At 39.8% G+C, this 23,777-nt stretch overlaps 1 protein-coding gene across 1 annotated transcript in view; it reads right to left on the bottom strand.

The window, feature by feature from the left end:
• LOC127569770 (eukaryotic peptide chain release factor subunit 1) overlaps positions 1–23,777 on the bottom strand; it is a 44,031-nt gene that overhangs the window by 7,085 nt on the left and 13,169 nt on the right. The window contains exons 2-8 of the mRNA XM_052014642.1: positions 18,795–18,970; positions 16,494–16,633; positions 14,446–14,584; positions 10,269–10,459; positions 3,247–3,376; positions 2,176–2,331; positions 1,965–2,029 (exon numbers count right to left, since the gene is read on the bottom strand). Of these exons, the coding sequence (XP_051870602.1) occupies positions 1,965–2,029; positions 2,176–2,331; positions 3,247–3,376; positions 10,269–10,459; positions 14,446–14,584; positions 16,494–16,633; positions 18,795–18,970 (997 nt within the window). The remainder of the gene's footprint in view (positions 1–1,964; positions 2,030–2,175; positions 2,332–3,246; positions 3,377–10,268; positions 10,460–14,445; positions 14,585–16,493; positions 16,634–18,794; positions 18,971–23,777) is intronic.

Below are 23,777 nucleotides of genomic sequence, written 5' to 3'. Positions count from 1 at the left end.
TTTACCTGCACTACATCAATGCACTTTGTACTAACTCAATGTAACTGCACTGTGTAATGAATTGACCTGTATGATCGGTTTGTAAGACAAGCTTTTCACTGTACCTCGGTACAAGTGACAATAATAAACCAAAACCAATACCATAGCAGATGGAAGAACAGCGTTTTAAAAAATTTTCCACAACCAATACATTATTTCGCTCATGAGGCTAGTCCCACACCCAGAGGAAAACAGGAGAATGGGACTTATTACATTTCCCTACAATGGGGCAGCAAATGGTTGCCTTTGTGCTAAATGATACTATTATTATGTATTGCCCTTTTGTTCAATACATTGGAAGAAAGTAATTTCAGGGTTCGCACTCATGACATATGACTGACAGAAAAGTTTACACATGTACAGAGGCTGTCTAGTTACTTGGCTGTAACGTTCACATTAACTTGCCTGTTCAAGCCTCCAGCAGTCCAATCACATCTCCAATTTGCATTTCTCAATTGTAGCTTTGCATGCATTTCTAACTTACTTCCTTCAGTCCATTGGACAGCCTTGCTTTCAATTGGTTAAATTCCAAGCCCCAAATACCCTCCATAAATTCATCAACATAGAAATGAATCAAGGCACATGGGTTTGAGCTGGTAAATGGTTCTCCGGTTAAAAAAAATAGCCACGATCTGATCATTTCAAAACTCCCACCCTTGGGTGGTACCAGACTAATAGATTTTATGGTCCACTGGATATTACTCCGGACAATACCCAAAAACCACTTCCTGATAAACATGTTACACAGTAGCAATACACATTCCTTACCCCTGGTGTTCTGGACCCCACCCTAGCTCCAGCTGCTGACCTAGCCCTCAGTCTCAATCCCGGCCCTGGCTGCCCTCTGTATCTCAGCCTGTGGCCACACATCCTCGACCCTGGCTCATTCCTGACTAATGAGCGAGCCAGATGTCATATCACCAAGATTTCTGAACAATCAGCTGCTGGATTATTAGAATTTTACTGTAAGTGGCAGTGTAAGAGCACACACACAAAAAAAAGTGGTGGGCACAGGTCTGTCACTGGATAACATTAGGGAACAGTGCTAGTAGGCACAGGCCTGTCACTGGAACCAAACATAATTTTAATGAGGTCTTTTAAAGAGCTGGCACAGCACAAATACAAATGGCTGTAAGCTTTTCTGAATTACCTTCCCTGCCACAGCCTCCTTTCCAGACGATACTCATTGGAGAAAGATATGTGCACATGAACTAAAGGCGTATTGAGAGCCAAGAGTAAGGGGTGGGAAGAAAGAGGAAAGGGTCAAGAGTGGGAGGTAGCCCAGATTCATTACTCAAAAGGAACGGGAAAGTGTCAATGGAGGGTGTGAACTGCTAACTTAAATTTTAAAAATAACTCAATTTAAACGGTTTTTGCTGAATAGCCCTTCCTCTCACTCAGACCTCAATATTCATTGTGCTTCAAGCTCATGTGCACGTACCTTTCTCTAATGAGTACAATTTGGGAGGAAGGCCATCAGAAAAAGTATTTCAAAGAATCTTACAGCTGTGTCTGTACCAGTTCAATAAAAAAACTGATTAAAATTTTATTTAGTCCCAGTGACAGCTGTGTAGGAAAAGCTGGGTTCCACTTCCTCAAAAAGTATTCGTCCCTTAATGATATTCTACCTAGATTGCTATTAACTTTCTTCCCCACCCCCAGTTCTGATCTTGTTAAGCACCAGGAAATCAGAGGCACCATTAAATGAACATATCAGCCTCATGGAATCATACCCAAATTTTAAGTTAGTAACACCTCAGGAAGACAAAAGTGCACTGAAATGTTTTATATTTGGAACTTTTACATGAGACCCATGACAGACACTGCATTGAAAAACTAACATTTTCAACTAGACAAACTTTCAAAAGCAAAGCCTCAAACACATAACATTCAGCTCTTATGACTGGTGTAGAATGAAATTGTACCTCTTTGTCCGTGAAATGGGATTTATCCTTCTCTTGTTCAGGAGTCAAATACAAGATTTTCTCTTCTGGGAAATAAAAGGACATGGTAAGGCTGTCTATTGTACCCCAATTCGCATTAAAAAAACTACATCTAGTCTCAATTTTCAGTGATGCTGTACATGGACATTCAATCTGACACCCAAGAACTGACAATGAAGGGAACTGCAATTACCTTCTGTGCCATGACAGCGGAGTACGTATCGCATAATATCCAGATTTTCATAAACTATCAGGATTTCAACTGCACCCATCTCCAGTGCTTTAAGTGTGTCATCTACTCCAAAGCAGTACTTCCCTGTATCTTGGCTGATTTCATCAAAGTATCGCCCTGTAGAATAAAAGAGTTACCTATTGCTCAAACCAAGCATTCTAACAAAAATCAGTTAATCATTTAAAAAAAACACGTGCCAACAGAATAACAGGGCTCCCAGGGCTCTTGTAAGGCACTACTTCAAAGTGTCCATACACATGGAAGCCAGGCAAGATCGTACAACATTCCACTTAATGTTCAATGACCACCAGAGGAACAACGACTGAGACGGTCAGTGCCGACCAGTGATCTTTGCAGAGCATTTCAAAAATACTACCAATATTTAGAAAATTACGCAAAATATTTCATCTGAAACATACCAACAACTGCACTTTGAAATCAAGTGGTTAACACCAAAGACTTGAGCACATAACCTAGGGTGACAGTACTTACAATGTAATGCATTGCTGGAGGTGTGGCTTTCAATCAAAACATTACACCAAGGATCTAAATTTCATTCAAGACTGGAAAAATTCCGGAGCCTTCTTCAGCAATAAACAAGATGCTGGGGGAACTCAGTGGGTCAAGCAGCATTTGTGGAGGGAAATGGACAGTTGACATTTTGGGTTGAGACCTGGACTGGAAGGGTCTCAACCTGAAATGTCAACTGTCCATTTCCGTCCATAGATGCTGCCTGACCCGCCATGTTCCTCCAGCATCTTGTTTGTTGCTCCAGATTCCAGCATCTGCAATCTCGGGTCTCCAATAATTATTCCTTAATTAACATAAAACAATTACCTTGTCATTAACATATTGTGGTTTGCAACAGCTGGAATTTAATAATTGAGTACATCACAAAATATTGACGTTTTTTGTTTAAAAAGTTGATCATAAAGCACTTTGGCCATTCAGAGATTGTGAAAGGGACCATGCAAATGCAAGTACTTAATTTATCTAATTAATTGGTGTTGAACTGCACCAGGAATTTCTCACCTATTAGTTTCTTTTCCTGAATGAACTTCACACTGGACAAGACCTCAGCTGACAGCTCAATTGCTTGATTAAAACCATTCTCACCTCCATAGGAGATGTCCACCAGTTTCAGTACTTTGCTCTGCAATCGCTGTGAAGAAACACAAAGAACAAGAATCTCAGCTTGAAGGAAAATGTACTTAACACAAGAATAGTACTGGAGAGCAGCACAGTATCCCAACTCTAACAGCCATCTTTGTGGCCCTTCAGTCCGAAAAAACAAGGATGAGAGGGCTGAAAACAAAGAGGTATAAAAGTTGTGTGTGCTGAGAAGTCATGCAAAGACCTAATAGCTCTGGCAGGAGGGTCCAGAAAATTGCTCTTGCTATCTAACATCAGAATATGGCTGTGAGAAGTGATTCCAAGACCTTGCCACACCAGTTTACAAACAAATGTGTACAGACAAGTGTGAGGTGTTGCATTTTGGAAGGACAAATCAAGGGAGGACATACACAGTAAATGGTAGGGCACTGAGGAGTGCAGAGGAACAAAGGGATCTGGGAGTTCAGATACATAATTCCTTGAAAGTAGAGTCACAGGTAGACAGGGTTGTAAAAAAAGGCTTTTGGCATCCTGGCATTTATAAATCAAAGTATTGAGTATAGGAGTTGGAATGTTTTGGTGAGGTTGTATAAGTCATTGGTGAGACCAAATTTAGAATATTGTGTGCAGTTCTGGTCGCCGAACTACAGGAAGGACGTCAGTAAGATTGAAAGAGTGCAGAGGAGATTTACAAGAATGTTGCCGGGTCTTCAGGAGTTGAGTTATAAGGAAAGATTGAGCATGTTAGGACTTTATTCCTTGGAGCAGAGAAGAATGAGGGGAGATATGATAGAGGTTTATAAAATGATGAGAGGCATAGACAGGGTTAATGCAAGTAGGCTCTTTCCACCTAGATTAGGAGAGATAAGTACGAGAGGACATGGCTTTAGGGTGAAAGGGGAAAGGTTTAGGGGAAACATTAAGGGAACTTCTTCACTCAAAGAGTGGTGGGAGTGTGGAATGGGCTGCCATCTGATGTGGTAAATGCGGGCTCGCTCTTAACTTTTAAGAGTAAATTGGATAGATACATGGACGAGAGAGGTCTGGAGGGGTATGGGCTGGGGGCAGGTAAATGGGACTAGCCGAATAATGTTTCGGCACAGACTAGAAGGGCCGAATGGCCTGTTTTCTGTGCTGTAGTTGTTTCTATGGTTTCTAAATCGCAACTGCAGATGCTGGGAATCCAAAACAAAATAGAAAATGCTGGAAACACTCAGCAGTTCATCAACACCTGGGAAAAGTTGGTAAAGAGTTACCCTTTGAACTGAAATGGTCTTAAATTAACTCAGTTTTTCTCTTCTGACTTGTGCTTTGGTTTGCAATTTTATATGTTGGTCTGACTGGATTTCCCTTTATTAAAGCAATAAAATTGTAACAGGCCCTCTTAGCAAAAATCATTAGGTGTGGCCTACCCCCAAGCTTCAGCTGAGAAAGCAGTGGTTCAAAGATTCAATCAATTGTACTTCTGTGGTAGACCAGAAAAATCAGAATCAAATAATTGTAAGCTATGAATTCTGTGATGTCAGAAATTCCCCTTCCCCACAGAAGCAACATCAAACTCTTCACAGGTCAGCTCATCTCTAACTTCCACACCTGTACTGAAACACAGGAGTCAGAGATAAAATGCTGGATTCAACACACTGCTTTCTGCACATCCAAATGATCTTCACAGCCTTCCGATGAAGCAGAGCAGCACACAAGCCTCAGATAGTGAACTTTGAGCTCAACCTCGAGATTGCCCTAACTGCTCACTGCTGTAATAGACCAGTGAACTACTTTATATGGATATGATCAGAAACATTTAAAAACAGTTTGAAGGGTGAAAGCAATTAAATAGAACATAGAACAACACAGCAACAGGCCCTTCAGCCCACGATGTTGTGCTGAATTAAAATGTTAACTAAACTAATCCCTTCTGCTGACGCAATGTCTGTATCCCTCCATATTCATGTGCCTAAGACCTCTTAAATGCCTCCATCATATTTGCCTCCACCACCACCCCTGGCAGCATATTCCAGGCACCCACCACTCCTTGTGTAAAACAAAACTTGCCCCACACATCTCCTTTGAACTTATCCCCTCCCACCTTAAATGCATGCCCTCAATTAGACATTTCAACCCTGGGAAAAAGATACTGGCTATCTACCCTATCTCTGCCTCTCTCAATCTTATGAACTTCTATCAGATTTCCTCTCAGCCTCCACTGCTCCAGGGAAATGACCTTAGTTTGTCCAAACTCTCCTTATAGCATATACCCTTTAATCCTGGCAAACCTCTTCTGCACCTTCTCTGAAGCTTCCACATCCTTCCTATAATGGGGTGAGCAAAATTGAATGCAATACTCCAGATGTGGCCAAAGCCAAATTTTATAAAGCTGCAACATAACTTCCTGACTCTTGAACTCAGTCCCTCGACTAATAAAGGCAAGCATGCCATACGCCTTCTTTACCACCCTATCAAGCTGTGCTGCCATTTTCAGGGTGCTATGGACTTTGATCCCAAGATCCCTCTGTATATCAATACTGTTAAGGGTCCTGCTATTAACTGTGTACTGTCCCATTACATTTGATCTCCCACAAGTGCAACACCTCATACTTGGCCGGATTAAACTCCGTCTGCCATTTCTCTGCTCGTATGTGCGACTGATCACCATCCCGCAGTACCCTTTGGCAATCTTCTACAATATCCACAACCCCATCAAACTTTGTAGCGTCTGAACTTACTAACTCGCCTATCCACATTTTCATCCAAATACATCAAACAGCAGAGGTGCCAGTACTGATCCCTGCAGACCACTACTAGTTGTGAACATCCAGCCAGAGTAAGATCCATCGACCACTACCCTGTCTTTTATGAGCAAGCCAATCATGAATCCAAATGGCCAAGTCACTGTGGATTCCACGCATTTTAATCTTCTGAATGACCCTAGCACGAGGGATCTTGTGAAACGCCTTACTAAAATCCACGTAGACGACATCCACAGCTCTACCTTCATTTATCACCTTCAAAAAAGGTAACAAGCAGAGAATTTAAAAATACATCTAAGTGCTACAAGTTAAAAATATTAATACTAGATAACAAACTAATTATTTTTTCAGTCCAGATCAGCAACCCACTTCAAAACAAAGCCAAGGAGTCAGATACAAAGTGCATCCAGTCCCTCGGCTGAGTTCGACACCTTGTCACAGTATTAAGACAAGCTACAAAGCAGGAAGCCTGATGTGCCATACCCTGATTTCCATGTTGCAACATGCAGATGCAGAAATCAGGAACACACTGACTACAAGCAGTACTTCATTGGCTGCTTACTACCAAACTGTCAGCAGAAGGTCAGTACATTTCTGCCTAGGCACATTCACACATTTTACAATTTCATCAAAAGGATAATGTAGTTCTTTGAAAGAGAGGAGTACAATGTTATGAACAAAGGTCTTCACAGAAGGGGAATGGACAACACAATATTTTAGGAAAAACAAAAATACTCTAATACACCAGTATTTGGAAAATTGAAACTGAAGAAAAATACCCCCCACCCCTCCCCCAGAGTCTTCTAGTTTCCATCCCAAAGATTTTTTAAGAAATGGGTGAGGAAATTGCAAACGCTTCAGCCATTTTCCCCACTGGCTGGATTAAGGAAACCTCAGTGTTAAAAGTTTCACGTCAATTTAAGTCCTCTTAATCCTCAATTTTCTTTCTTTTCTTTTTCCATCTTTTTATTAGTTTTCAAATTAATACAGATTAATATATAACATCAATGTTTGTACATGTAATACAAAGAGATCAGGAGAACAATCATGGCATAGGTAATCATAAAGAACAAAATATAAAAAAATCTGTAGGTCCAACAATCGCTTAGTAAATAAATATAATATAAAAGGAAAAAGATTTATTATATAGAGAAATAAATCCCCAAATCATTAAAAATTATAAATATATCAAATCAAACTAAACTAAACAGAAAAATTTCAAAAAAAACAATGAAAAAAAAAGACTGTTTCTACTGAGAGATTTTAGTCCAGAGCAATATTATATCATCAACTCCGTTCCTGTAAGTTGGAAAGTTATTGAAAGGGGATCTATATCATGTGAAAATAATGAATAAATGGACTCCAAATATCTTCAAATTTAAGTGAAGGATCAACAGTACCACTCCTAATTTTTTCCAAATTTAAACATGATATAGTTTGAGAGAACCATTGAAAAGTAGTAGGGGGTATTGGATCCTTCCATTTAAGCAAAATGGATCATTTCGCCATTAATGTAACAAAGGCAATCATACGGTTAAGCGGAAGCAGATAAATGGCCTCACTCTATCCTTGGTAATCCAAAAATTGCAGTGATAGGGTGAGACATTTTTAACATTATTTCAATACATTTGAAATAATGTTAAAAATGTCTTTCCAATATTTTTCCAAAAGAGGACAGGACCAAAACATGTGTGTCAAAGAAGCCACATTCGATTTACATCGTTCACATACAGGATTTATATAGTGATAAAAACGAGCTAGCTTATCTTTTGACATATGGGTCCTGTGAACTACCTTAAACTGTATCAAAGAATGTCTGGCACACATTGAAGATGTATTAACTAAATGAAGAATTTTCTTCCAAGTCTCTGTAGGTAAAGATGTCTGGACTTCGCTTTCGCATTCATTCTTAATTTTGTCCAGTGATTCTGGACGTACTTTCATAATTAAATCATAGACTATTGCTATCAAGCCCTTCTGATAAGGATTAAGACCTAAAATTCTTTCCAGAATTTCAGTTTTGTAAGGTGTCGGAAAAGAGGGTATAGTAGCTTTTAAAAAGTTTCTAATCTGCAAATATCGAAAAAAGTGTGATCTAGGCAAATTGTATTTGTTAGACAATTGTTCAAAAGATGAAAAACAGTTATCAATGAATAAATCACGAAAACATACTATTCCCTTCCTTTTCCATATGGAAAAAGCTGAGTCAACTCTGGATGGATGAAAGAAAAAATTAGATTGAATGGGACTCGGCAAGTTAAATTTATTCAATCCAAAAAATTTACGAAATTGAAACCATATTCATATTGTATGTTTAACAATTGGGTTAATCATATGTTTACTTAATTTGATAAGTGCAAAAGGGAATGAAGCTCCTAAAATAGAAACTAATGAAAATTCAAGTACTGATTGGTGCTCAAGGTGTACCCATTTGGGGCACTGATTGACATCTGAATCTTGTATTCAAAAAATTAAATATCTGATATTAATTGCCCAATAATATAAAGTTAGGCAGGGCCATACCACCATCCTTTTTTAGTTTTTGTAAATATTTCTTACTTAACTTTGGGTTTTTATTCTGCTAAATATATGAAAGAATTTTAGAATCAATAGTGTCAAAATTAATCCTCAGTTTTAACCATTATCTCTGCTGGTTGCTTTCCCTTGCCTATATTCTCTTTAATAATGATTTATTGTACCTTTAATCCAAGGCTACTCTTGGCTCCTCTTTCAGACCACATCTTTTGAATTTGTTATCTTAAACCCTCAAAACCAGTTTGCAATCAAAGGATAATTTCTAATTGTTACAGACTAGGTTACTATTGGTAAATGTCCCTTTTAGAGCATAGTGGTGTGTGAGAGGCGTGCTTACGACAACAGAAGAAGGACGTAATGACGTTTTTGAAGCAGTCAGTCTGGGGGGGGGGGGAAAGAGAGGAGAGAGAGGAGAGAGAGAGGAGAGAGAGAGAGAGAGAGAAGAGAGAGAGAAGAGAGAGAGAGAGAGAGAGAGAGAGAGAGAGAGAGAGAGAGAGAGAGAGAGAGAGAGAGAGAGAGAGAGAGAGAGAGAGAGAGAGGGAGAGAGAGAGAGAGAGAGAGACCAGCCTGCTAGTCTCTATCGATGGATGAAAAACAGTAACTGTGTCTGTCACTACAATCCACGTATGGATCTTTGGAGTAATCCGGTGGAGTCCACTTTGTCGTTAACCTGTAGAGGGAAACCGGTATTTGTGTGGACGGCCACGATTCGGATGCCTTTCAGGGTGGCAGATACTTCGGAATGAAGCAGTGGAGTTCACTTTGTTGTTGACCTGTAGAAGGAAACAGGTATCTGTGTGGACGGCCATGATTCGAGAGCCTTTTGGAGTGAGGCAGATGCGGTGGAGTGGTCACTACTGAGTAAATGCCGAGGTGTCATTTGGGTTCCAAAGTGGACCATTTGGATTTCGTAATTACTCTCTATTTTCTCTCTACATCTACATTTTGTCTTCAGTCAACGGTGGTTGTTGAAGAAACCTTTGTTCACGTTTCACCTTATGGCTTGCTGAACTGAACTTTAAGAACCATTCCTGGACTTGGAGTTTGGGAGTTTGCCACACACACTACGAGTTTAGTTTTGGGGTTAATGTTTAAGATTCTAACATTATTACTTCTAACATTCTAACATTTTTACTTCTATTTTTCTTATTATCATAAGTAGCTATTAATAAAGTAGTTTTTAAACACTGAATCATGACTCTGTGTGTTTTTGTTGCTGGTTCATAACACTACTGTATTTACACCTCTAATACACTCAAGCTCATTTCTCAGGCCATGTGTTAATAAACTTCTTTGGCTAACAGACCCAAATATACTCTTCTGTTCTGATCAGGGTTTCAAACCGAAACATTGACAATTCCTTCCCCTGCCTGCACCCTGCCCCCTCCCCCACCACCCTGATGCTGCTCAGCTCGCTGATCTCCTCCAGCATCTGCAGACCCATCTCTTTTCTGTTCCAATGCTTGCTTTCTCACACCATTGAAGTTTCTGACTTAGGAAACCACTTCCCTTTTAATTTAAGTCCTGTACATCCTTTCTGCTGGGATATTCACAGAAACACATGGCAGTATTTAGCTGTAGGAGTCCTGTGCAAATGGCAGTAATAAGCATTTCCGTGCTCTTTTCACTCAGTAATATTAATGTTCTGCTTTAGCTTACCGGATCAAACATGTCGGACTGACTGAGCTCAGTTTTGAAATCAGCTGATCCTGCCAGGATAAGACCTGCCACGTTCACCTTGTCACTGCTGATGAAGAGCTGTACAGCTGTCTCTGCTACCTTCCGTACATAGTTATGCCTCTTTTCCATTCGTAAGCGAGCAAAACGCAGGGCAGACTGCCCTCCTCTGCCTTTAAATTCAAAAGACATGAATTTAAAAATCAACCAGCAATTGTTCACAATTGCCAACTAATGAAATTGGAAACAAAACGCTGGAAATAAACAGCAAGACTCTACCTTTATATTATCTGATATGTCTCACAGCTTCAATTACAATGAATTTGAAGGATGCAATGACTGATTAATATGATCCCATAACCAGCATTTAGATAAATGCAGTTAGTTTATTTGTATTGGTAAAGGGAAGAACATTAGCCAGGATAACTAATATTCCTGCTTTTAAAATAATAATTAAGAATCTGAATAGGTCAACAAGTTCTTTATAAAGAAAGGGAGTTTCAACAGCCAACTGACCTAGAGTGGCAGCTTGGGTCAGGAGTACAAATTCTAAGCCCCAGCAAATTCATAAATCTCTGATCACAGAATATGTCACCAACTTAGCTGCAGTATATAAAGCTCAATAAGAATACATGCAGTGATTTGAATGGGATCCTTAATCAGCTCATGCTGTGCAATGTCAACATTTTTTATTTTAATTGAAATTATTTCAAAATCATCCTCAACCTTAAATCCAAAAAAATCTAAATGCATTCACAAGAGGAATTTCATACGTAACACAGATTGGAAAATCACCATGAAGAACTATCCCAAAGATTTTCCAAAGAGTGATATCTAAGAACAAAGAACCAGTGGGTGTTTCACAGGAACATAAGTATATTCAATCTCAGTCACTATGTCTATAACAAAATCTGTCAACCCTAGATTTGAAATTGCCCCCAAGCCTCAACATTCTTGACTTTGGGAAGGGGTGGGGAGGCAGGAAGAAACATTTCCAAATGTCTCTTAATTTTAACATTAAGAACTTTCTGATATCAAAATTTTAATTGCAGATTGTACCTTCTTGAGTTTCCCTCCAGAGGAAACTGTTATCCAATCAACTCTTGTTGTAAAAGTGTCCCTTATGTCACTACTTAAACCCTATGTACTCTAAAGGTTATCTATGCAATCTATCCTGGTAATTCAACTATCTTGACTTCAATTTGGTGCATCTGTGTAGCAATCTTGTCAGAGGGAGTTTATCCTTGGAAGCAAACTGGAACAGAATGCCCCAGATGGAGTCAAATTGCAGGAGATGCTCAGCAGCAGTGTGAAAGGTAGAATTAATGTCAGTGTCCTTTCACAGAAATGGAAATAGGCAATGATAGAGATGGAGAGAAAGAGAAAGGAGCAGGAGAGGGCAACAGGGAAGAAATAGGATGAAAAGAGATTAAAACAGCAAAACCGGCGATCATGCAATGCTGAAACTCTGAAAACTGCTGGAAATGCTGAATTCTACGTTCAGTCTGCAAGGCTGCAATGTGCCAAGTCAGAAGTTGGAGCTCCTGGAGTTTATGGTGAGCATTATAAAGTGGAAGAAGTCAAGGGCAGTTAGGCTAATGGGAATGAGATGGTGAATTGAAATGAATTAAGGTTCAATAAGACATTGTTCAACTGTGAACACTTTGTAATCCATGTCTCAAGATTCAGGAGTTCATCAGCCTTTTCAATAATTTGTTGCACTTATCCACAAGCTTTGAGATCCATGCTCAGTTACAATTCCTAGAATCTCACCATTTAGAAAATACTCAGATGCATCTTAAATCCAAAGTGGGTGCCTCTCACTTTTCTGCAAAAGATTTTGCCCATTTATTCTACCAGTGTTCCCATCTAACAGAGCATTTTGCCATATGGTTCTCCATTATGCCTCTAAGGGAGAGTGGAAAAATAAAATCAGGTTCCTGATGTCACTATTTATCACAAGCATCCCAAGAGTAAATATGTATATTTCTATTCTGCCTCTTACCTCCTTAAACTCTACATTCAAGAAACACTGTAAATTACATTCACCTTTTATTTTTGTTAGTTTCTTATTCAATGCCTTCAAGTCCTTATTAACATTCACACCAAATCCCATTACCATAGAACCATACAGCACAAAACAGGCCCTTCGGCCCACCATGTTGTGCCGTCCATCAAACCACCCTCACACCATCTAACCCTTTCCTCCCGCATATCCCTCTATCTCACATTCCTCCATGTGCCTATCCAACAAACTCTTGAACCTGTCCAATGTATCTGCCTCCACCACCACCCCAGGCAGTGTATTCCATGCACCAACCACTCTCTGGGTGAAAAACCCCCCCAACATCTCCCCTGAACCTCCCACCCATAACCTTAAAGCCATGCCCTCTCATCTTGAGCACTGGTGCCCTGGGAAGGAGGCGCTGGCTGTCTACTCTATCTATTCCTCTCCATATTTTATATACCTCTATCATATCTCCTCTCATCCTCCTCCTTTCCAGCGAATAAAGCCCTAGCACCTTAAGCCTGTGCTCATATTCCATACGCTCTAATCCAGGCAGCATCCTGGTAAATCTCCTCTGCACCCTCTCCAACGCCTCCACATCCTTCCTATAATGCGGCGACCAAAACTGAACACAGTACTCTAAGTGTGGTCTAACTAGAGTTTTGTAAAGCTGCATCATCACTTCGCGGCTCTTAAACTCGATCCCACAACTTATAAAAGCTACATTTGTTACATTACATTTGTTACTTCCTTGAATATCAAACAATACTTGATTTTTACTGATCCATGCTGGCTCTGACTAACTGACTCATATCTATCCAAATGTACTCGCACACTGTCCCTAAAAAGAGATTCCCATAATGACAAAAACCTAACAAGTGTATAATTTCCTAGTTTCCAAAACTCTAATAAATCTTTCACTTTGTTCCTTGGGATATTATACTTCACTACAGACATCAGGCAGCAAAAAAAAAAAAGGCAAGTGGATGAATGTCACCACAGCAAAAAAACTGTTGCACCTTCATACCAACTCAGGGGCACGTTTCTGTTTAGATACAAGTACATGACACAATACAAGCCAATGATGCATAAAACAGGCATACACAGCTGTGTGTATATAATGATACACATAGCTATCTGAGGAAACAGTCCTTTGAGGGCAAGCATGGTAGTGTAGCAGTTAGCGTAATGCTATTACAGCACCAGCGACCCAGGTTCAATTCCCGCCGCTGTCTGTGAGGAGTTTGTATGTTCTCCTTGCGTCTGCGTGGGTTTCCTCCGGGTGTTCTGGTTTCCTCCCACATTCCAAAGACGTACGGGTTAGGAAGTTGTGGACATGCTACCATGGCGCTGGAAGTGTGGCGACACTTGCAGGCTGCCCCCAGAACACTCTATGCAAAAGATGCATTTCACTGTGTTTCAATGTACATGTGACTAATAAAGATACATCTTATCTTATGCTACATGGACTGAAATGCATACCTACCTGGTCCTTCCTCAGATTGAGATCATTAACATTCAATTTCAAGGTCAGTCAAGGATTTTTTAAAAACTACACAAGCTCATCAATATGAACTTCAGAACACAAAATCTCTACAATGTCCCTCAGTAGGGTTCCTGCGCTGATTCTGAATGGTATGCTTGATATTTTAAAATATATAATTACAAAAAAATCATTTTATGTTCATAAGTAACAAATGCCCTAACCAATGTGGTGTAGACACATATTTAAACCTTAATCATGTTGTTTGGGACCAGTAAATCTTTGCAATAGAATTGGTGGACTTTGGCCAAAAGATCACAGGGCTGGAGTGATACATAGGAAGTCACCATTGTAACCTTCTCTTGATAACACACAAATAGTTCTACCTGGAAGCTGCTGGTATGTGAAAGGAGGTGGGACAAGATTGGGACTGGTTCCATTACCCTTCCATACCTTCACCAATCCAACATTCAGGTAATACTTTCTTTAAACCTAATAAAAAAGATGGCCACTGGGATAAGATGCTGGGATTCTTGGCTTCTAAGCAAGGGGTTCAATTATAGAGTAGCAGAATGCATGTTAAACTTAACAAACACAGAAACAAATTCAGATATTGAAATATTGAGGGGCTGCGGGGAATCTGTAGAAACTAACAGCTCTGCCCATACCGTGCTTCTTTGGTAGATCCACTGTGAATTTGTGTAGTACTTCTCGTGTGTTTCCCTGTAGAGTACCAAACAAAGCTCCAGTACCGTCAATTACGATGAACCCAAACTTGCTGTCATCTGACAGAAGTGCAGTAAGAGCCTTTCAAGAGGAAAAAAAATACTTACATTAGCAATTTTAACATGGAAAATAACCATGGAAGTTCTTGTGTAAGAGGCCAGGCTCAAGTCTCATTTAACAGCAGCTAATGGAAGATCAGAAGGGCTGTTGATCTCAGTTAGCAGAAAGAGTTGTCAAACAACCAAGCTCTCACATCTCAACCTACAGATGGTGCACCCATGGTTTAATAATAATCTCATCTCCTGAGTGAAGGTTCATATTCTGCTCCAAAACAGCAAGCTCAAAGTCTGGGCAGGCACCTAGTGCAATACTGAAGGAATGCAGATTTATTGCCACCTTTCAATCAAGGACTCACCTACTCTATTAGACGTGGATGAAGAGTATTAGAACCCCCCCCCCCCCCCCCCCAGGCATGATGAACATTTCGTTCTCACCCTATCAATACACAAAAGCAAATTATCTGGATGCTAACACAGAGCTTATGATAAGCAATTCAAGTGCTATTTTTAATATACTGCAACCATGAAAACAATACAAAATTACATAATTAGTTTAAGCTCCAACAGAATGCTTTCTTGTTCTTAGGAGCAAGTAAATCGGAGCACTTCAAATGTCAGAGGTCGTATGAATGCAGAAAAATTTCCGAAAAACAGATAGTATTAAAATGTAGCATTTCCTCTACATTTCAGAATCTCAACAAGCACTTTCCTCAAGCAGCTGTCACTTGAAAGAGCTGGGGGGGGGGGGGGGGGGGGCGGGGGGGTGGTGGGGGTGGAGAAAGAGAGGGGGAAGAAGGAAAAAAAAGAACAGGTTTCCCTGGTAGACATTTTGCTTATTCAAACTTGCAAAAATATCAATGTTGAGATACATGTCTGCACTGATATGACAATAGATCAAGAAAATTAAATAAGGAGCTTTTATACACATTGGAAATGATTTTTCATCCATTCATTCTAATAGCTGAGAAATGATTTACATATACATTTGAAAAAAATCTTTGAAACCAAAACAGTGTTGGTACTAGTCAGCAGGTCAGGCAGCATCTGTAGAAAAAGAATTACTGCTTGAGGTCCACAACACTTCTCAGAACTGGCAAAATTAGAAATCAAACATGTTTTAAATTTCAGATAGAGGGACAGGGTGGGAGATAACAAAGGAGATGTCTGGAGTAATAGGCTGGAGTCCAAACAATGGTGGCAGTGCTTACTAAGAGGTGGTGACACTTTGTTAATCACAGGTGATCTGTCTGATGGAGATGCAAAGAAGAAAATGGAAATAAGGGAGAAAAAAAAAGTACTGGAATAAAAGAGAAACAAAATCATGGAGAAACAAACACTGCAGATGCTGGAAACCTGAAATAAAAAACACAAAATACCAGAAATATTCAGCAGGTCAGGCAGCAACGATGAAGACAAAAACAGAATTAAATAACAGCTGAATATCTTTCATCAGAATGAGCCAGTTGTGATACAAATTGGAAAGGCTGGTTATCTGAAACCATTGAATTCCATGTCCAGTCTTGGGGCTGTACCCATTCAGGAGATGCTGTTCCTCAGGCTTACATTGGACTTCATTGGAAAAGTGCAAGAAGCTAAAAAGCAGAGAGATCAGAGTGAGAATGGACACTTCCTGAAGAGAAACTAAGAGTTACCCTTGTGAACTAAAGACATGTTTTACAAGTGGTCACCCTGTATGTTTGCTCCAACGTAGAGACCACTAATATTGTGAGCACCTAATACAGGACACTGGAAAAGGTATATGGTGTACTATTTTCCATGGCAATCTGAAATAAATAGGCTGCACTAGAAATTAACTACAATATTAATTTTTTTTGGAAAAGAGGCTATGAGCTAATGATCACAACTGGGCCACAGCTCAGGAGTTAGACCATGCACTGTAAAGTAAATAACTGTCAAGTGCATTGACTTACCTCCGTATGAAATTTGTTGTCACAGAGATATAACGATGTATTAATTGGTTTGAAGGGCTCAAAATCAATGTTAACTTTCTTTTCTTTGCCTTCTTCTGTTACAATTGTTCCACAGTAGACAACCAAACCATTAGGTGGTACTACAGAAACATAGTAAAGAACAAGTATTAAAGTTTAAAGTAACAGCTCTCCCCCTTACATAATTATTCAAAAACCATATTAAAAATATCCTGTTTCCTTTTATTTACCTCTAGAGCCACTACCAACAACCAGCATTTCTATTGTGTCTTATGGCGACTAGAGCGCTGTCAAAAAAAAGTTTGACATACATTCATACCTGAAACATGTGCATCATTTTATTTTCTTCAGCCAGTTCTACCAACAAAATTATGACCCAGTCCTGCACAAGTCCAATTTCCACTTGTTATCCTTGGGTCTCAATTCCTTCAGTGTTCAAAAATCTATTTTAATTTCCAGTATATTCAAGAACTGAGCACTCACACTACCCTGGTACAAAGGATTCCAGATGTGCAGAGGTATTAAGTGAGCAAGCAGCACAAAGTGATATTGGTACAAGTCACTAATGGCCTCACATGGATAGGTTCTGAGGAGGAAAGGTAGAGGGCCAGTGAGGATTAGGGGAGAAATTCCAGATTAGGACTTAGCAACAGAATGCGAAGTTACCAGTGCTACAGCAATTAAATTGGAAAGTGCCCAAGTTGTTGCATCTAAGTACACTTTTTTGTGGGGTATGGGCATGGAAGTGATTACTGAGATGGGGAGAAGTAAGTTGGTAACAAGTATGAAGATTTAAAAATCAATTATGGCTTAAAACGAGCCAACATAGGCCAACGAGAACAAGGGAGCAAATTTTAGACCACCACAAACTTACTTAGGAGATACACCAGCCAGCTGGGTGGAAAACGGTTTAGTGTAGAGGCAACAAAATTACAGATGAGGGTTTCAGCAGATGAGCAGAGGCAATGGTGAGGAGGTAGTTTATGGCAAGGGTCAGGTAAAGTCACAGGAAAGGAAGTTCTGTGGATAGTAATACAAAAGTAAACAACTTGACTCAAGACCCAGAGGCCTGGACAAGCAATCCAGCACAACAGCCAAGCAAAAAAGCTCATTCCCATACTAGTAATCATAAAACAACCTAAAATTTTGTGAACACTCAACTTGCTCACTGACATTCTTCAGGGAGGAATCACACATACTTATCCAAAAGGCAACGTACTACTCGAATCCCACAAGGTGGTATGCTCTTGAATGCACTCTGAACTGCCATTCAAGTCTCTAGCAATTATGGATGGGGAGCCTTTTCCCAGCACCAACAACCAACGAAATCATAAAGCATGATCTGGTCTGAGATCAAATCTGACATGAGATTGTAAATGGTCTATTTTCAGGCTCAAGACAAGAGGATGGCTGGAACTGCAAGACTATGAAACAAAGTTTGTTACAGTCAAGGCAGGAACAACTATCTCCTCAATTCCAAATCACCAAGGAAGACAACATGCAGTTCCTCCTCGGAGCCTCAATGAACTTTCCAACTTCCCATTCCTGTGGAGGGCAAGTTGACCCCAGTGCCACTGACATACTGGTTTAACCCTGGTACTACAATCAACACTCAAGGGAAATAATGTACTCTAAACTCACCTGATCAAGTTACCTTGCTCCTCCTGCCCTTGTTTCCCAACCCATATGAGAGAACTGTGGCCTAGTAAAACAGTTTAAATAGTATACTTCTGTAGAATTATCCCTCATTCCAGTGGTTACAATAAGTGTCATTATATACACTGAATATTTGCTTTTATGAACCTCATCAGTGATACATTAATATTTCAGACTGCACAAGAACACTGATTATGGAATGGCTGCAGCACACACAAGCTGCCGGATTAGCAAAGAACTTAATTTTTCTTCAGCCAATTACATCCATTAAATTTTCTGCATTCCTTTCTTTTCAATATTTCTACTCCTTTGCAGTCAGTTGTCCATTACTTTGTAGATTTTTCCAACTCAGCCCCAACTTATTTTTCACGATTTCTCATCCGTCACAGGCTTTAATCATTTACTTCAAATGTCTCTGCTCATTCTAAATTTAACTGATTTGGCAAATTGTGTACACTGAATGAATAACCACCAGGTTGAGAACACTCAATTGAAGACTGAGGCTAGTTGCATTTCACCTATTAAACCACACGAGGAACTTCCAACACAAAAGGTAACTACCATGTTCAGGCAATCACTTCATGAGACAAACCAACTCAAAGGAAAGTTTTGTGGATGAAGACTGACCTTTGTTGTATAGTTTAAGACGCTGCTGCACAGACGTAATGGCTCCCAGTACAGACAGACGATTCACTCGAGATTTGATGTTTGAAGCAGTGCCAAACTCATCCGCCAACATCTTTGCTACTCGTGAGATCTGGTCTTTGGGAGGAATGATGAGCGAAATCATACTGGTGCCATTCCTAAAGAAACAAAAACATCAGTACCACTGAAATATTTGACCAATAACTTGAACACTTAATATATTGAAATATGAAATGCACAGGCACTGGGACAAACCAAATGCACCATGAGTGCTTAGGGTGAAGGAATTCTTATTCTCAACTCTTATTAAGTGCAGATAAGATTTTAAGTTCCCCGATGCTAATGATTTGCCTCAGAACCTGCAGCCTATGTGAAAAGTTATGAGTTTTTAAAAGTACAGGCATCTATTTTCTATGGTTCTATTTAGATAGTCTTAGGTGTGGTTTGAAGGGCAGCACAACATGGTGGGCCAAAGGGCCTGTATTGTTCTATGGTTCTATCTGAGCTGGTCAGAAAAGGCCATTTTACAGGGACATTAAAATGGCATGGGATCACAGGAACTGAAACAAATTTTGAGATGACCTACTAATACAGCCTGTTAACCAAGGCAAAGAACAGTTCAAATGAAAGGGAATTCAAAGCAGCTTCACTGTAATTTAGCTCCTGGAAAATGTTAAGAGTTAAAAAAAATTATTTCACTAGGTTCAAATCACATGGTGCATTCCACCATTTCCCACTGTATTTATGGATTTCTTACAAATCAGTCCACACAACAGGCTATTCCATCTTCAGATCGTTGAACAAAACACTTCCTTGCTGTCTTAAATAACTATCAAATTTAGCAATACATCCAGCACCTGCCATGCTCGGGTAGTCAGCCAGAGCCTTCCTTGTTCCATTAGTTGTGGATAGGGAGGAAAGTTGTCAAAGGATTCAGAATAATGCAGACTAACTGGAAATGTGGACAGAAACATGACAGATGGCGTTTAAGCCAGACAAGTGAGGGATGTTGCACTTTGGGGAGGTCAAATGCAAGAGGAAAGTGAGCAGCAAATATCAGGACTCTTAGGAGCATTGATGTATGGACCATAAGACATAGGAACAGACTGAAGCCTTTCGGCCCTTCGCATCTACTCCCACATTCAATCATGGCTGATTTATTTTGCCCTTTCAACCCCATTCTCCTGCTTTCTCCCTGTAACCTTTGACCCCCTTACTAATCAATAACCTATCAATCTCCGCTTTAAATATACCCAATGACTTGGCCTCCACAGCTGTCTGTGGCAATGAATTCAACAGATTCACCACCCACTGACATCTCTGTTCTAAAGGGACATCCTCCTACGCTGAGGCTGTGTCCTTTGGTCCTAGACTCTCCTACTACGGGAAACATCCTCTCCACATCTACTCTAGCCAGGCCTTTCAATATTTGGTAGGTTTTTCCTTCCTAAATCTCTCACGGAAGTTTGTATCTTTGTTGCTTTGTGCTTCATTACCCTACCACTCCCACCAAATAACTGGAAATAGTCTTTGTCCCATCTTCTCATTTTAAACACTTCCAAACATTTCAATCTTTCCATTACAAAAAGTAAGAGCCTAAAATTGAATGTTCATATTTGCATCTCCAAGTGAATCTTCAACATTTTCCATGTTTAGTTCCAACATCAGTGTCAACAATGAATCAGGGAAAAAGGATCCCTGCCAGGAGTTAGAAGGCTGTGATTCAAGTACGCTTCCAGAGAGATCTGAACATAAAGCTCTAAGCTGACACACCAGTACAGCATCGAGTGTGCTGCAATCTCTGAAGTATCCTTCAGATGAGAGAATAACCCCAAGCTCCACCTGGCCTTCACAAGCAGATTTAAAAGACGCCATGGTACTTCACTAAAGTGTACAGTTCTCCTCTAAATCATCACCAATGTTTATTTCCAAACAAAACACGTGAAACCCTCTCTCCCAAACTAAGAGGAAGGTTGGATAAATGCAAGAGAGTAGACTTTCAGTGATGTAATTACAAAGAGCAACTGCGTACCAGTTTGCTTTAACAAGTAAGTTAGAACAATCCATAACATGGGACTCAGCCCTGTGGATACAAAAACTACCCAAGCCTACAATATCACTGTACCCAGCTATTGGATAGTTATTTCATAGCATTTTATTTGTACCAAAATACATAATACAGTGGTCAACAACTACTCCTATAGGGTCCATTTTAAAGTAATAAAACTTGTGTGTGTGCAAGAATGTTAATAATAAAAACAAAGACAGCTTCAGCAGACATCAGTATAAATGACCAGAAGGTTAGTTAAACAATTAAGTTTTAAGGAACACCTTACCACATTTAATAATAGGTACCAATAAGACCACATCTGGAATATTATGTGTAGGCCTAGCCTCCCTACCCAAGGAGAGAGATATTTGTAAAAGAGGGGAATGCAATGAATGTTCAAGTTGAGAGGTTTGTCATACAAGCACCCTGGACCTAAAGAGGGCCCCCCCCCCAGTTCCAGAGTATTTGACTTTTGTAAATCTGACTTCAAAAAAAATTTATTGGAGAATTTGTGTAAAGAATTTTTCAAAGTGGAAGGAGGCCACTATCTAGTCATCACTTGATAGGTTAAGGAAGCTTGAACAGCCACCATCTTCCACATCTCCACAACCTTTCACCTCCTCTGCTCCCTATTTCATGAGTTATCTACTGTACACCATTAATTACAATTTGATTGTTTATGATCTCAGCCAACATTCAGAAGCAAATGCCAAACAAATATTAAAATGTATTCATTAAAGGGATGCAGTATATGTTCCAATAATTTAATTATGGGTAGTGTTAGGCTGAACAGAAGATATTAAATGAAATGAAGTTACTTGAAGCATATGCAGGGTGATACAACATGCGTAACTACAGGAAATGGACAACAGTGCGATGCAGTACTGAGAGAAACAAAGTAGTCCATCAGGAAGGCAAGACTCAACTAAAGTCAAAGTTGAGTCAAAGTTCAATTTGTCATATTCACAAATACATGTATGTACAGGCGCAATGAAAAGTTTACTTGCAGCAGCATCACAGCACATAGCACCATATAAACAGCATTCATGAGAAAAGGCCAAGTTAAACAATTATACACAATTAGAACAAAAAAAGTCAATTTCAGTGATCAAAGTGAAGTGGTCAGTGTTGCTAAACTGTAGTGATTAGGGTTATGCCAGTTGATTCAAGAACCAATTATTCAAGGAAGTAGTTGTTCCTGAATCTTGAACTATTTCAGGCAATGGTTTTGACCTTGGTTTTTGTGTGGAGATATTGTTTGTTTCTGGGAAACTGAAAGCACCAAATCAGGATGCCTTGGATAAGAGAAATCGACGAGCAGAGATCTTACAGTTGTGAATCCTGCAGGGCACTGAAGGAAAACAGCATCTGTGGCATGCAGCCCTAGAGAGCTGGGCTAACGATTCTGAAACACGTATTCAAATGCTCCCTCAGTACTCAAGGAATTTAAATGCAGTCAATTAAATAACGTGGAATAAAAGCATCAGGAATGAAAACTATGAAACTTCAAATGCCATAAAAAAGATGATGTTCTTGGGGAAAGAATATCTATCATCCATAACCAGACTGATGTTATTCTAGACCCACACCAATAGGTTTGAATTTTACCTCTCCTATGAAGTGATTGAAACAACATGTCATATCACAACAATTGTGAATATGCAAGGTGGAAAACCAGGGATTGAAGTCAAAGGCACACACAAACCAGTCCATCCTGCAAAATCATGAAAAGCTGGGAACATATCAAAATATTTGACTGGACTGTGTGACAGCCTTCTTTTGCTATGGTTATACACCGAATCATACTCTCATGCATGCCCCAAATCGTCTGTCTGTCATGACACCAGAGTTCATCCTGTCTCTTTAGCAGGAAAGCCCATCAGATGCTCCAGAACAGTGGTAGATAGTTCCAACGTAGGAGCCTGGAAATCCTCACTGACTCTCAACCCCACGAATTATCAGGTAAAAACATAACAGCAAGGAGAGAGAGTAATCATCTGGATTGTTTTTCTATCAAACCATGTAGAACACCACACAGAATGCACTCTGAATGGGTGGAGTTCAATGTTCATCACTAAGAGTGGCCAGGTACTGTCATCACTGATTGCTGCTGAAAAGACTTGGATCCAAAAATTAATGATTCTCTTTCCACGGATGCTGCCTGACTTTGAGTGTTTCTAGAATTTTATTTCAGATTTCCTTCATTTTCAGTTTGATTACCATCACTGATTGAATTGGACAAGTCCTGAAGAATGTGGTATTCAGACTGGATGTGCAGCAGGTGGTGAAAACCAACCTAGTTTATAAACCTGTTGACTTTATCAACCCAACTGCATCTTCTTCCCACAATGGTAGGAGTAACAATCCTTCTCACACCAAAGACATCATCCATTGCATTGAGTGGAATCAACATTCGGAACAGATCCAACTGGTCAGAAATGGGCATCCAATGCCTATGCGTCATTAGCAGCAACAATGTATTCCTGACTCAGCACATCTCTTACTCTACCATGATGATCAAGCTAGGTTGCAACACTGATTGTATGTGGAAAAGCATGCCGACAGCACCAGAAATATTTTACAAGGTGCTCACCTTCTAAATATGCAACTTAGAACGATGAGCATGCTAAATAGCAGGAAAATCATGCTACACACAAACCTGATCCAGCAATGAACAGATAAATTCAAATCTTTAGAGCTGCAGTGATGAATGGCAGCAGACAATTAAAGAGGGAAAAGTTCAATGAGTATTGTGCACAACAACAATGGTGGAGCTCTGGTTATGTCCAAAAGGCAAGGCTGAAGCATTTGTTACCATCTATGACTGAAGCACTGAATGGATGATCCACCTTGACTCTTGCTGAGATCCCCAAAGAAGATTCTTCAAAATAATTCTAAAAATTCAATTCAGTCCC

Source organism: Pristis pectinata, chromosome 4, assembly GCF_009764475.1.
Source record: "Pristis pectinata isolate sPriPec2 chromosome 4, sPriPec2.1.pri, whole genome shotgun sequence".
NCBI classification, from domain to species: Eukaryota; Metazoa; Chordata; class Chondrichthyes; order Rhinopristiformes; family Pristidae; genus Pristis; species Pristis pectinata.
This window is presented reverse-complemented; position numbering and strand designations above follow the sequence as displayed.